Genomic DNA, 14874 nt, shown 5'->3' with positions numbered 1-14874 from the left:
GCCTGACGCTGGCAAAATAGGGGAACCCTTCACCCAGGGAGAGAAACCCTGAAAGAAAGGTACTTGATCTGGAAGAGGGTATCACAGTCTAGCTACCTACCTTAGAGCAAGTCGGTAGCCCCAGAGTGGGAGAGGGCACCTCCTGCAAATATTCTCATAAAAGTATGCACTGACAGAGCCTAGGGAACCATCCAAAATTCTAGGTGATCATGGTCCAAGAAATAGACCTACCAAAAATAGAAAGGCCCATTCTGACATGAGACAGTCCTGACACCCTGAAATCATTTATCAGGAGACAATCAGAGTTGGCTGTTGTGTCTGACTGAATACCCATGAGGTGTGGAGGAGCCAGAGGAGTGGGATTTGGCAGAGAATGAATGCGCTGTACCATCCTGAGATCAGACCAGCTGTGAGGATTGGGCATCAGTATGTCACAGATTCCTATACCAAGCTGATGGTATGTGTGTGTGACAGAGGCGCAATGGGACATGTGGAAGTTGTGAGTGACATATCCTGAGACAGAGGTTCAAGGTGGAAGAGATAATTAGCCATCAACTTTAAGGTAGGAATAATATTTAGAAACTCTGAAATATGGGCTCTGAAAGTGTTAGGAATAGAAGGCTATCCTAGGCATTGGAGGGAGAACTCCTTGAGCCCCAAAGGGCTCCTGAGCAAAGGGTGTTAAAAATCCACTGTGACTGTAAGAAGTGGTGACAGGGCTGACTGCAGTGCTGGACAGTGTGGAAGCGGAGCTACGTCCAGAGCCCAGACATCAGCTTGCCCTCCTACCACTGGAAAGTGAGTAGGTTCCCAGGTGTGAAAGGAGTACCCTCCTACCTATGTGATGCTTTCATTCAGCCATTCATACATTTTTTTGAGCAGTAAAGGCAGAGCCATAGGCCTTTCTTGTCAGCTCAGACCTTGCCTAACACCCAGGATGGTGTCTTTTCTTACCCATCAACTCAAATACAGTCTTGTTTCCACGTTTCCACGTTGGAGCAGAATGATGAGACAAAGTAAGGAAATGGTTGAGTGAGAATGTGTTAGGAAAAGTTACTTGTTCTGGTTTTTCCCTCTCTTGCCTTGTATACCTAGTAGCATGTTGTTTACAGTTGATTTCCCCTCTTGTTCATTCACTTTCTTTCCTATGTAGAATGTTATTTGTAATTAAGTACTTACAAGCTACAAAGTTTTTTGTTTGTTTCTTTATTTGGTTGCATTGGGTCTTCGTTGCTGTGCGTGGGCTTTCTCTAGTTGCGTCGAGCGGACGCTACTCTTCGTTGCGGTGCGCGGGCTTCCCGTTGCAGTGACTTCTCTCGTTGCAGAGCACGGGCTCTAGGCACACGGGCTTCAGTAGTTGTGGCTCACGGGCTCTAGCGCGCAGGCTCAGTAGTTGCAGCACATGGGCTCAGCTGCTCCACAGCATGTGAGATCTTCCCAGACCAGGGATCGAACCCGTGTACCCCTGCATTGGCAGGTGGATTCTTAACCACTGCGCCACCAGAGAAGTCCCTACAAAGTTATTTTTAACTTGACATTTTGAATTAGGTACTTTATTCAATTCTAGCATCTGTTTATAAAATTTGCAATTTTGAGAAATTTCAACCTAAAACAATTTAAATACCCCTTCCAACCTTCAGGCTTGATTCTAATAAAAGTGAACACTCCTGTATTTTACTATTTTGGACAGTCTATCATTTGAAGGTACTGTGTTAAGTGTCACTTCTTCTGAAAGTAAGTGGTGGGATTAACCTGCACTCTTATGTTTATTTTTCTTATCATAGGTAGAGTTGGCTTTGTGGGACACAGCTGGGCAGGAAGATTATGATCGCTTGAGGCCTCTCTCCTACCCGGATACTGATGTTATACTGATGTGTTTCTCCATTGACAGCCCTGATAGTTTAGGTGAGTAGCCCTGCAGCCTGATGTTTGTCACTGCCTGTGTGCCTGGCCGACCTTTGGTTTCTCAGGTCCTTTCTGGGCATCAAGTGACTGAAAAGCAGACATGAGTTTCAGAGAAAGAATCATCACTGGCCAGAGTCCTAGAGCCTTGGGACTGTAGAGCCTGAGCCCTGAGTCCCTTTTCAGCCTAGGTCTCCCATGACTGCCATGTCTACCTTGTAGAGTAGTTGGGTTCCGAACACAAAGCTATTTTTTGTCTTTTTTTGGTTGGGGGTGGGGGGACTGCGCTGCACAGCTTGCCCCGACCAGGGCATTGAACCTGCACCCTCAGCAGTGAAAGCGTGGAGTCCTAACCACTGGACCACCAGGGCATTCCTCAAAGCTATTTTTTGGACTAAGATTTGGGGAAGGTATTCTTTGGGTGTCCACACCTTTTTTCAGTACTTGATATTGAGCCTGCTGCTTCCCAAAATCTAGACCGACTGATGACTTGGTGATTCCTGGTAATGTTTCTAAGCCCTATTTTAGCCGTTTTATAAAGGGTCTTAGCTAATAGAGACTTGAACCTGACATTCCACTAGCTTAGTTGGCCACATGTTTTAGAAGCTGCTTTCCTTCAAAAAAAGAGGGAATGATGCTGACCTCACACTTTGCAAAACAAGGCAGCAAGGCCTGAAACAGAATGTGCTTTCGGTTTGTACTGAAGATGACGAAATGTCTTGCTTGGTGCTGCAGTGCTCTGTTTTTACAGGGCAGCATGTGGGCCAAGGAGATTATCATTAACACAGATGACTGTTGAGGACCTGCTGGTGGCCTGGGCTGTTGCTGGGGAGTTAGGGTTAGAGTGAGCCTTTCTGTGTCATGCTTGTACTCACTTTAATGACAGTACTGGGGGAGGTGCTCCGAGACTTTGAACCACTTGCTCAAGGTCATGCAGCCCAAGGAGCCAAGCTGAGATTGAGTCCCCTGTGCAATATCTCCCAGAACTGAGACAGAGTGGGTGCTCTCTGCCATTGTTTCACTTTGGTTCGTTTTTAACAGTTGTGTTTTAGTTTTGGTTTTCACATTAATCTGCCTTCCTTTGCGGGGACTGTTAGAAGCCCCTAGAGGCTGAGCTTTAGAGAGAAAATGGAGCCATGTGACACCTTCCCCTCAGACACACACATCATGGACTTTGCCTATAGGAATGAGGAGGGTTGTGTGCCCTTTGCCGCCTCATCCAAGGTATACCTAAAGGTATAATCCTTTAGGGACAAAAGTACCTTCAGAGCAAAAAAGTTACTCTTCTTCAGTCTCACATTTTTCTTTTAAGACTGTGTCTGCTGGTCTCGAAGGAAGTCTTCAGCTTTTGACCTCTGTTTGTTTACTATGACTTGTTTCTTGCTATCCTCTCCCCCAGAGGGCAGGTTCTAGGGAGGAGAGCAGAGGTAGAAAGAAAAGAGGCAAAGAGAGATTGATCTCCCTCTCTGAAATACAAACATACCTAGAGAGACTGCTGGTCACTGCAGTAGTATGATAGGTAGGTAGCGCCCCTTTGCTGAGCTGACTAAATTAGCTTGGTTTTGCCAAGGGTCTTTTAAAAGTTCTCTTATCTTGGCTAGGGAGTAGGAGAGAAGTCCACTGGTAGTTTGCCCTAGTAAAATGTGTCTTGGGAACTGAAACGTCTATATCAAGAAACTGAAAAGCTAATGTGAACCTAATGCTGGACTTTGTTTTTACCTGGTTGGATGTTAGACCATGGCACTGAGTCTAGGTGTAGGGTAACAAGTTTGATCAGCAATCAGAATGTTGGTGTGCAGGTTTCAGCCCTGTTGCTGGCCAACCCTGTGACAGTAGTTTACTTTTTGGAACCTCTGCTGTCTCACTGGCAGTTGGTCTAGAGTCTAGATTCTAGTTGAGGCCTGGGGTCAACAAAGTTATGTAAAAGGCCAAATAGTAAATATTTTAGGCTTTGTTGGCCATGTGTTCTCTGTTGGATCTCCTGAACTTTGCCACAACTACTCAACTCTGCTGTTGTAGCACAACAGAGCTTGGCTCTGTTCCAGTAAAACTTCACGTATAAAAGTAGACTCCGGGCAAAATTTCATTTGCTGACCCTTGATCCTAGATAAGGATTCCTTTTCTCTGGCTTTATGGAATTCCCAGTGGCCCCTAAAGCACCCCAGTGTAAATCCATGTAAAGTGATGTGTCCTGATATGATCAGATTACTTTGGAGGTGGGAGCAATCATAGGCGATTGCCATCACTGAATTAAAAAGTAAAAAATTATGTTTTAAAATCATTTATGAAAAGTGAAGATAAGACAGAGGCAATTCATTTCAGTTTACATGTCCTGAATTCCGGGGGGTGGGGGGGACTATTGGAGTAATAATTTTATATATTCAGCAAATAATTATTGAGTGCTTACTTATGGAACCTATATTCTAGATGAAGGGAGACAGAAGAGCAAAAACCACAGTAAATCTGATAGCAAGAAATGTTACAAATAACATTCATAGAGGTGGGTATGGAATAGGCCATGGTAGTATGCTGTTTTAGAAGATGACCATAGGATGGTCAGCCACCTCACTGAAAAGGAAACCTCTGAGCAGAGACCTGAAGTAGGTGAGGGAGGCCAACACAGATAGCCAACAAAAGAGCTTCCCAGGCAGAAGGAAAGAGTCTAGTGTAGCTGTAGCAGAGGGAGTGGAGCGAGGGTTGCAGAGCCATGTGGTTAATGGTGTGGACCTCTCCTTTCATCATGAGTGAGATGGGAGCTTTTGGATGGTTTGAACAAAGGAGTGATGGGATCTCACCTTCTCTTTAAAGTGATCACTGTTGCACCTGAACTGAAAACTGACCACAGGGTGCAGAGATAAGAGCAAGATTCAGTGCTGAGGCTGTTTGCCTTCACTGTTAGATATGCTGGCCCTTGTCTTTTGATTGCTCTGCACTTCTCTGGGAACCCCTTTGTTCTAGAATAAGGCTTTGAGTTTTAAGTTGTCACATTAGTGATTGACTCTAGCCGCTATAGCAAAGGAGGAAGGAAGCAGACAAATGTCTGTCTTGTGTGCTGAAGAGTGGAGTGTAGAATTATGAGTTTTCCTGACCTTATTCATGTAGCTTCTGTACCTTCTAGCCAGAAGGCAGAGCATCTTTTATATTCCAACTCCTGCCTTTTGGTCTTGAAGTCAGAGAGTGAACAGTTTACTCCTAAAATATAGTCTTATGATCAGTACCATTTAAATGATCATCATACTAAGTATTCTGTACGCATTGACTCAAAATAACCTCATGTAAGGTATTACTGTTATCCCCATTTTATAGTGTCATCCCTGACACTGAGATGTTCAAGGTAGTGGGTGTGTGAGGTTGAACCCAGGCCACTTGTCCACTAAATTACTACAGTATTGGCAAGAAGCTACAGCTGGTTATTATTCATTTTCAAAAGCCACTCAAGCCATTTGAAATACCAGTAATCCAAGGGTAGGTCATGCTGAGGGCCCATGAGTAAGTGTAGAGAAAACATGTGAACCCTGAGCCAGCTATAGCCCCAGAATGGGGACTCCTTCTGTAAGCTGTGGTCAGAATCATCTGCCAGCAGTGACATGGATGGCTGGTGGGGAGCCTTCCTTCTTGGGGCAGGTGGCACCATTGTGGAGCCATCCTTTGCTCCTCCAGAGCCTTTACCTGGTGCCACCTCCAGAGGAGCTGAGCTCCTTGGTGGGACTGAGAAAAGCTGGTGATTCTGTGCTTAAGAGAAGGGGGGTTAGATTTTACCTTTTTCATGGTTTTGAAACTAGTGGAATTCCATTAAATGTCCGGCATATTTCTCAAGAAGTTTCTTTGCAATTTAACTAGGGTTTTTGGAGATCCTTCAAGATAGAATTATATGTATCCCCAAATTATGTGCATTTTGCTTCTTTCAGAAAACATCCCAGAAAAATGGACTCCAGAAGTCAAGCATTTCTGTCCCAACGTGCCCATCATCCTGGTTGGGAACAAGAAGGATCTTCGAAATGATGAGCACACAAGGCGGGAGCTAGCCAAGATGAAGCAGGTATGGTCTAGGGCAGGGCTCTGTCTTCCTGTAGCATTCTTAAACTCGGGGCCTGGGTTCGAGGTTCAGGGAACCCAGCAGAAACCCCCAAAGACCAGGCTGTTTCAGAGAAAGTCCCAGAAGCCTCTCTCTGTCCATCCGGCCCTCACTGACTCGGGCCTGCATAGAGGGGGTCCCTAAAACTCCCTAGTCCTGTAAGATGGAACCTCTCTTGTGAGGTAGTGCTGTGCTCCAAAGATTGCCTGCCTGAGAAAGGACCATCACAGCAATAGTCAATGCTTCAGATGCAGGAACTTTATCAGGCTCTTGATTTCCCTCTCCAGTTATTACTTTCGTATATGTGAGGCTAAAGATAAATTGGTGGGAACTGAAGAATCAGGAAATCCTGATGGCAGGGAGTCCAAACAGAGAGCCTTAATGCCTTTATAAAAGTGATGGTGGGGCTTCCCCGGTGGCGCAGTGGTTGGGAGTCCGCCTGCCGATTCAGGGGACATGGGTTCATGCCCCGGTGTGGGAGGATCCCACATGCCGCAGAGCGGCTGGGCCCGTGCCTCCGGAGCCTGTGCTCCGCAACAGGAGAGGCCCGCGTACCGCAAAAAAAAAAAAAAAAAAAAAGCATAAAAAAATTTTTAAAAAAGTGATGATGGAGGTGACATCTTGGCTTCTGAGAAGCCAGGTGGCCCAATGATAGGACTTCCCCACTGCAGGAGGAGTGCCTTGAGGTGTTTTGCACGGGTTCTCCTGAGGTTTCTCTGTCTGAATGTGATGGTCAGGATCTGTTTCCTTCCCTGAGCATTCAGTCCTCTGTGAAGCTAACTACAAGAAGACCCAAGGGCTTACCCTGGATCAACAGCTTGAGTAATTTTGCCCTTGATTCCCTCAACCCTCTAGGGCTTCTCTGGCCTCTCCTTTTCTCTCTACTTCCCAGAGAAGAGCATGTTTGACAGGGATTTTTTATATATTGGAGGTGGGGGGTCACCCCATATGAGTGTCATAAGACAGAACTCAAATCTGGGAGTTCGGCAGCTTTTTTTAAAAATTTAATTTATTTATTTATTTATTTTTGGCTGCATTGAGTCTTTGTTGCTGTGTGTGGGCTTTCTCTAGTTGCAGCGAGCAGGGGCTACTCTTCATGGCGGTGTGTGGGCTTTTCATTGTGGTGGCTTCTCTTATTGCGGAGCACGGGCTCTAGGTGCGCGGGCTTCAGTAGTTGTGGCACACGGGCTTCAGTAGCTGTGGCTCACGGGCTCTAGAGCGCAGGCTCAGTAGTTACGGCTCATGGGCTTAGTTGCTCCGCAGCACATGGGATCTTCCCAGACCAGGGCTCGAACCCGTGTCCCCTGCATTGGCAGGCGGATTCTTAACCACTAAACCACCAGGGAAGCCCTCGGCAGCTTTTTAAAAGCAGTCTTTGAGATGAATTTGGATACACCTACTTAACTATATGTATGTAACGCTGTTAACTAAAAGTGCTCTCTTCTCTTTGCTAGGAGCCAGTGAAACCGGAAGAAGGCAGAGATATGGCAAACAGGATTGGTGCTTTTGGGTACATGGAGTGTTCAGCAAAGACCAAAGATGGAGTGAGGGAGGTTTTTGAAATGGCCACGAGAGCTGCTCTGCAAGCCAGACGTGGGAAGAAAAAATCTGGGTGCCTTGTCTTGTGAAACCCTGCTGCAAGCACAGCCCTCATGCGGTTAATTTTGAAGTGCTGTTTATTAATCTTAGTGTATGATTACTGGCCTTTTTCATTTATCTATAATTTACCTAAGATTACAAATCAGAAGTCATCTTGCTACCAGTATTTAGAAGCCAACCATGATTATTAATGATGTCCAACCCACCTGACCCACCAGGGTCCTTCTGACACTGCTCTAACAGCCCTCCTCTGCACTCCCACCTGACACACTAGGCGCTAATTCAAGGAATTTCCTAACTTCTTGCTTCTTTCTAGAAAGAGAAACAGTCGGTAACTTTTGTGAATTAGGCTGTAACTACTTTATAACTAACATGTCCTGCCTATCATCTTTCAGCTGCAAGGTACTCTGGTGAGTCACCACTTCAGAGCTTTACTCATTTTAACAGATTTCATTGGCATAGCTCTGGGTGGCAATCCAGTTTTTTGAAAATGTGCTCAGCCAGAAAGGCCCAAGTCCACGCAGCTGTGGCAAAGTTACAGTTCTGTGGTTTCATGTTAGTTACCTTATAGTTACTGTGTAATTAGTGCCGCTTAATGTATGTTACCAAAAATAAATATATCTACCCCAGACTAGATGTAGTATTTTTTGTATAATTGGATTTCCTAATACTGATATTTGTCATCCTCACAGAAAGTGTATTGGTTTTTTTTTTAAAAAAGAAAGTGTATTTGAAAATAAAGTCAGATGGAAAATTCATTTTTTAAATTCCTGTTTTGTCAGTTTCTCTGATAAAAGATGGCCATGTCTCCCCTTTTCGGCCCCACATATTCCAGTACCCCCTTCCCCAGAGCTGGGCTAAGTAAATAGGAATTTGGTTTTACGCCTGAGGCACTTAGATAATTCAGAAGGTGGCATAACCTGTCTCACCTGGACTGCAGGGTCTGGCTCTAGTTCACAGTGCTCTTTCTTCTCACTGTATCCAGGTTCCCTCCCAGAGGAGCCACCAGTTCTCTTGGGTGGCCCACGGTTTCTCTGTCCTCTCCAGCTGACTAAACTTTTTTTCTGTACCAGTTAATTTTTCCAACTACTAATAGAATAAAGGCAGTTTTCTAAACTTCCTGTATCCTGGTGTTTGTGTTGGCTCTCTCCAGGGCTGGGAATGGAGGATGAACTCTGCCTAGCTCACCTTGGAAGTTTCCTTCAGGGGGCAAAGTACCGGCTTGCCCACCCCCACCCCAAAGCTGGCACTCACCTGGCTTCTGCCAAAGAGGTGGAAGTGATTATCTTATGTCCCATTCAAGTTCAGAGTAGGGTGGGGTAGGGAATGCAGCCGACTGAGGGGTACTCCAAGCAGTCGTTCTTCTGGACAAATCTTAGTGTGATATTTTCCTCTTCTTACTACCTGTCCATTTTCAGTGTCTTTTACTTCCTTGCCTGAGCTCCAGATGAAGCTGAGGATGGTCTGAAATCGACTGAGTCCCCTTGGCCCTGCATGCTTTTGGGCTCCCCTCCAGGGGTCTGGAGCAGGGCCTGAGTAGTGACCCCAGAAAACCTTTGTAAGGGTAGTGCCACACTGGGGGTGTAAAAGTAGAAGGGAAACCAGAGGCCAGGAGGAGAACACAGTCTAGGGCAGCCCCAGAATGCAAGGAAATGGGTTAGAAAGAGCTGGCTTTTGGCGTCCAGCCCTGGCTGCCCGCCCCCTTTCTCCCCAGCATTGCCCACCCTCCTCCAACTTAACCTTCCTAGAACCAGGAAGTGTCAACACAGGACTTGCCTTGGCAGCTGCTGCTAACTGCACCATCATCACAAGTCAACTCCCTCTGCGCCTGACAATAGGGCACTTTCTCGGGGAGTAGGAATATGGCATAGGCTGGGAGGGCTGTGTGGCCACAGGCAGCGAAAGATTCTGTTGCTGGCGAGTCTCCCCGTGCCGGGCCCCAATCCCTGAAGAACCATTGAGAAAGAATCCGGAGCCCTCTTCGGCCTGGGCTCTGGCCTGGATAATCCGGGCGACTGCCACAGCGCCGGCGCTGCGCTCCCTGGGCGGGGCCAAACGCGTCCGCGCCTCGGCACGGTCTGGGCGGTGTCCGCATCCGGCCCGACCGCACCCTCCAGCTTCGCGGGACCACAGTCGTAGGACAGAGGCCGGATGAGGCGGGACCGAGCGGGGGAGGGGTGTAGGAGCGGACGGAAAAGTGCCCGAGCCACATGACCTCGGTCGCCCGCCTGTTAAAAGGAGGCGCTTCCCGGCCCGCCCTGTTCGTCTAGCCCGCGGCTCTGCCCTGTCTTTTTGTGCACCTACGCCATGTGTGCCGCTCAGCGCTCGGCGGCCGCCCTGGCTGCAGCGGCCCCGCGCTCGGTGTACGCCTTCTCTGCGCGTCCGCTGGCCGGCGGGGAGCCCGTGAACTTGGGGTCCCTTCGGGGCAAGGTGCTGCTCATTGAGAATGTGGCGTCGCTCTGAGGCACAACTGTCCGGGACTACACCCAGATGAATGACCTGCAGCGGCGCCTCGGGCCCCGGGGCCTGGTCGTGCTCGGCTTCCCGTGCAACCAGTTTGGGCATCAGGTGCGCCTGGCCGAGCGGAGCGGGGGTGGGCGTGCGACCGCGGTTAGGAACGCCGGCGGACGACCCGCCGGGCCCAGCAGCTGCGCGCCCTGGGGGCGGAGAGGCGGGCCACCGGCTCACTTCCCTCCGGCGCTCGTCCCGGCTGGGGTTGAGGTCCACCCTGGGGTTGTGCAAGAAAGGCCAGAGTCTAGTGACTCATGGAGAAACAATGTTTGCAGTTAGAAGGCTTCACTTCCCCTCGCAGCCCCGGGTCCCAGCTGCTCTCCCCTCCCGCAGGAAAATGCCAAGAACGAGGAGATCCTGAATTGCCTCAAGTACGTACGACCAGGCGGCGGGTTCGAGCCCAACTTCATGCTCTTCGAGAAGTGCGAGGTGAATGGCGAGAAGGCACATCCGCTCTTCACCTTCCTTCGGGAGGCTCTGCCCACGCCCAGTGACGACGCCACTGCCCTCATGACAGACCCCAAGTTCATCACCTGGTCTCCGGTGTGCCGCAACGACGTTGCCTGGAACTTCGAGAAGTTCCTGGTGGGCCCAGACGGTGTGCCCGTACGCAGGTACAGCCGCCGCTTTCTGACCATCGACATCGAGCCTGACATCGAAGCTCTGCTGTCTCAGGGGCCTAGCTGTGCCTAGGGTGCCCCTCCTACCCCTGCTCCTTGGCAGTCACAGCGTTGCCCTCTGGGGATTTTATCCGTGAAGGTGTTTCCTCTAAACCTGCATGGAGGAATGCCAGATGTCCAGGAAAATCCCCTGAGATGGGCACTGGTCCTGTCCATCCCAGCCGCCCCTTTCCCAGACCACAGCTTTCTCATTAATAAAGTGCTGAGTGTGAGCAGAACTGTGTGTATGTCCTGTATCATTGTCAGATGGGGACACCTTTCCTACTAACCTCATTGTCATAGGGCTGGGAGCTTAAGCCCCCATTCCTTGGCTGGCATTACCTAGCCAAGCCTGAACATCCCAAAATTTTGTCTGCTGTAGAATTCACTCTTTCCTATGTGGGAATCCTAGCTCCTGTCTCAGCATTTCTCCCTCTGCCAGGACATGCAGCAGGGCCATCCTGAGGCTCTGTTACAAGAGAAAGTCTTTATTTCAAAAAGAGGAAGAAATTTCAAAGGCTGACTGCCTATCCTCAGTAGTTTGGCTTCTCCTTTCTGAGTATTTGCTCTGCTCAAAATGACCTTCACAAAAAATAACACCATGGGCTCCCACTTACTGGCTTTGTAACTGCAGAACCAGCCCAAACTGGCCCTGCTCTGTTGATAACAAGATACTGAGTTGTTCTTCAGAGATAGCAGAACAAAACCGCAAGTCATGCAGCAGAGGAGAAATTTTGAATTCTAATAATGCCTGGAACCAAGGTTTTCCACCTCCACCCCTCCTCCCCCACACAGAACCAAAAGAACCCAGATGTGACCAGAACCTGAATGCTGGAACCCTTTCAGAAGTGAAAGATCCATTGTCCAGGAAGACCCAGTGCTGAAGTCCCCTTTACCATACCTTACCATAGATGGCCAAGTTCCAAAGCCCTCCAGTCAAAACCTGCCCCACCAGTGCTTCCACCTATGAACCCATCCTCCCCTAACTCAAAAAAGTTTGACCAAACCCCAGATTAGGGAGATAAATTTGAGAGCCTTGCCTCCTGTCTCCTTGCCAGTCAACCTCACAATAAAGCTCTTTGCTCAAAAGTGGGTGCCATAGTATTGGCTTCTACGTGTGTTGGGCAGCAAGTCCTTACTTGGTAACAGCCTCCTCAAGTGTTAGGGCCATACAAGCCCACTTTGCACAGTTGGCAGCTTATGCAACATAACTCTTTCCCCATTACTTTGCTAGATCTTCTTTGCATAGCGCTATCCAGTGCTTCTATCTGCTCTGATGCTGCGCTTACTGGCTGCTGCCTCTCAGGTACTCAGAAGAGTATACAACTGGTTGTTCTGACCATGCCTTGCAGTTGCAATTGCATGGTCAGGCTTAGGATAGGCGTGTATCTTGGAGGCCAGCTGCTTCTCAGGTATGGCTCAGGTCCAACTTCTCCATCTGTTGTTCCTGTTGTCAGTAATCTCTTGAGACAGACCTAGAGGCACTTCCTATCACAATACAAGGGACTCTGCAGGGCTTGTATGCAATGAAGCTTCTGTTGGGACAGACAAGCACCCCGATATGTGTTATCAGTCCAGAACAAGGTCCAGAGGTTTTGGGGTCCCAATGTTTATGCTCAAATTGGTGGCTCAAGTCCCTTCTGTGTCTTAACCAACTCTCAAGAACTTTTCTTCTAACCCTAAGCAGGCATCTTTGCTGCTGCCCTCCCTCTCTGCCTGCCCTTAGGTCATTAAGGGCTGTATTTGTTCTGGCTCCCTCTCTCTCCATCATCAAAACAGGCCCACCTCCCTCTGGCGGCAAGGCCTCTCCACCTCGCTTTTGAGTCCCCTCTGAGGTAACAAGACAGAGCTCTGTTCCCCATTGAGACCCCACTCTATCTGTGCTCCTCTCAGAACCAAAAGTCTTGATTACATCTGTGAGTGACTGGTCTGCTTCCCCAGAGGGTGAAAGTCTGGGAGGTGGAAAGGGGCTGGTCATCTCCTCAGGGTCCATAGGGCCTTGTGTATAGCATGAATCAGCCAGTGTTTGTCAATTAATATAAAGAGAATAACTTTCCACTCAAAACAGGGTCAGGGGGACTTCCCTGGTGGCACAGTGGTTAAGAATCCGCCTGTCAAGGCAGGGGACACAGGTTCGATCCTTGGTCTGGGAAGATCCCACATGCCATGGAGCAACTAGGCCCGTGTGCCACAACTACTGAGCCTGCACGCTGCAACTACTGAGCCCACACACTGCAACTACTGAAGCCTGCGCAACTAGACCCTGTGCTCTGCAACAGAAGCCACCTCAATGAGAAGCCCACGCACCACAATGAAGAGTAGCCCCCACTCTCCGCAACTAGAGAAAGCCCGCGTGCAGCAACGAAAACCCAAGACAGCCAAAAGTAAAAAAAATAATAAAATTTAAAACAAACAAAAAAACAGGGTCAGGGATTTTTTTTTTTCTTTTTCTTTTTTCTTTTTTTGCGGTACGCGGGCCTCTCACTGCCATGGCCTCTCCCGTTGCAGAGCACAGGCTCCGGACGCGCAGGCTCAGCGGCCATGGCTCACGGGCCCAGCCGCTCCGCGGCATGTGGGATCCTCCCGGACCGGGGCACGAACCCGCGTCCCCTGCATCGGCAGGCGGACTCTCAACCACTGTGCAACCAGGGAAGCCCCAGGGATTTTTGAGGATTTTGTAGACTCCAAATCTGACTGCTGGAATGGAAACTAACAACCTGTTCACCTGGGTATATCTGGGTATACCTAGGCCATCTTTGACCTCCTTAAACCCCACATCTCTTCTCTAAAAGCCCTTTGCTCCTTTATTGCAACACTCATCATTCAGCCCTGTGCCATATACTCTGCTGGGTACCAGGATACAGTCCTCAGGAAAGCAGAAAGACTCTATAATTACTAAATGCATATTTAGTTCTATGAGAGTAGTATGGGGTACTTTGAGAATAAACTAGAGGGCCTGGCCCAGTGGGGAGGATCACGCTTTTGTCTCTTGGAGGGAGTGACAGTGAAGCTGAAGAGAGGTTAAGAAGCAGTTAGCTGAGGAACAAGCTGATGGAGGGTGGACAGGCAGGGAGTTCAGTGTGTGAAGGTCTGAGGTGGAAAGGTGGCATCACTGACAATCAGGTACTACAAGGAGGAGCAGGTGTGGGGAGAAGAAAAGTGTTTAGATTCAGATTTGGTGCATGAGACATCCAGATGGAGATATCTGGAGCAGACATCTGGAGCCTTACAAGAGGCTCAGAAAAGGAATTTGGGTTGGAGACAAAGGTCTAGTCAAGGGGTCAGTAAGTAGCCATTGGAGAGGATACGGTCTCACCTGGGGAGAGTGACAAGAAGAAGATCAGGTGGCCTAAACTTGAGGCCTATGAATTCACAGTGTTTCTGGGTCAGATGGCAGAGAGGCACAGCTGGAACAGTGATGGATGGAGTCAAAGAGCTGAGGGAAGGGACATTTCATAAAGAATTGTTAGCTGGGGACTTCCCTGGTGGTCCAGTGGTTAGGATTCTGCACTTCCACTGCAGAGGGCACAGGTTCAATCCCTGGTCAGGGAACTAAGATCCCGCATGCCTCACAGCGTGGCCAAAATAAAAAAAAATAAAAAGAATAGTTAGCTGGGATGAGTGCTTGTGAACTGAGGGGTCCTCAGCAAGTGCAGTCCCGGGGGAAGCTAGAGCTGTAACCAGACAGCCAGTGCCCGAGATCTACCAGGTCCTATTCTGGGAGCTAATACACAGTGCCCCAAAATCACCTGGGTGCTTGTTAAAAGCTATGTCCACGGCCCCCCTCCAGAGATGCTGATGTGGATAGCCTGGGGATTTAGGGTCCTATTCAATGTCCTACAGCTGAACCCATGAGGAGAGACTTCCTGCTCCAACTCTCCCCTTTCCTGTAAAGGGTCAGTGTGGCCTGGGCCACACTCTCTGGTTAGGCTCTGGGATGGGAATCCAGGGCTTTCCAAACTGACTCCAACTTCTTCCCCTCTGGGTTACCTGGTGACTCACCCCTCCTTACCCACTTTTTTTTTTTTTTTCTTCTTCAGTTTATGCCTTAGGCTGCAAGAGAAAGGAAATTCTGAGATCCCCATTGTGGCTGACACTGGCTGGTGAATACTCCTCCTCAGACTTGAA

The 14874-nt window shown here is 48.8% G+C and overlaps 2 protein-coding genes and 1 non-coding gene across 4 annotated transcripts in view; all 3 read left to right on the top strand.

Annotated features, from left to right (window-relative positions):
- The window catches only part of RHOA (ras homolog family member A), a 52062-nt gene extending 43370 nt beyond the window's left edge, over positions 1-8692 (top strand). For both annotated transcript variants that reach the window (XM_019931668.3, XM_019931667.3), the window contains 3 exons: positions 1785-1905; positions 5811-5941; positions 7432-8692. In XM_019931668.3, the coding sequence (XP_019787227.1) occupies positions 1785-1905; positions 5811-5941; positions 7432-7605 (426 nt within the window). In that variant the 3' untranslated portion in view covers positions 7606-8692. The remainder of the gene's footprint in view (positions 1-1784; positions 1906-5810; positions 5942-7431) is intronic.
- A 1137-nt stretch (positions 8693-9829) lies between these two features.
- Positions 9830-10985, top strand: GPX1 (glutathione peroxidase 1). Its single transcript, XM_004332180.3, has 2 exons — positions 9830-10144; positions 10421-10985. Exons 1-2 carry the CDS (start codon positions 9884-9886, stop codon positions 10778-10780), a joined length of 621 nt encoding a protein of 206 aa, XP_004332228.2. The 5' UTR covers positions 9830-9883; the 3' UTR covers positions 10781-10985.
- A 3240-nt stretch (positions 10986-14225) lies between these two features.
- Positions 14226-14298, top strand: TRNAG-UCC (transfer RNA glycine (anticodon UCC)). The gene has a single exon. It is a non-coding gene; the product is annotated as a tRNA-Gly (tRNA).
- Positions 14299-14874: the final 576 nt, after the last annotated feature.

This window comes from Tursiops truncatus, chromosome 10 (assembly GCF_011762595.2).
Source record: "Tursiops truncatus isolate mTurTru1 chromosome 10, mTurTru1.mat.Y, whole genome shotgun sequence".
NCBI lineage: Eukaryota > Metazoa > Chordata > Mammalia > Artiodactyla > Delphinidae > Tursiops > Tursiops truncatus.
The sequence above is the reverse complement of the archived record's forward strand: the minus strand, read 5'-3'. Positions and strand labels throughout refer to the sequence as shown.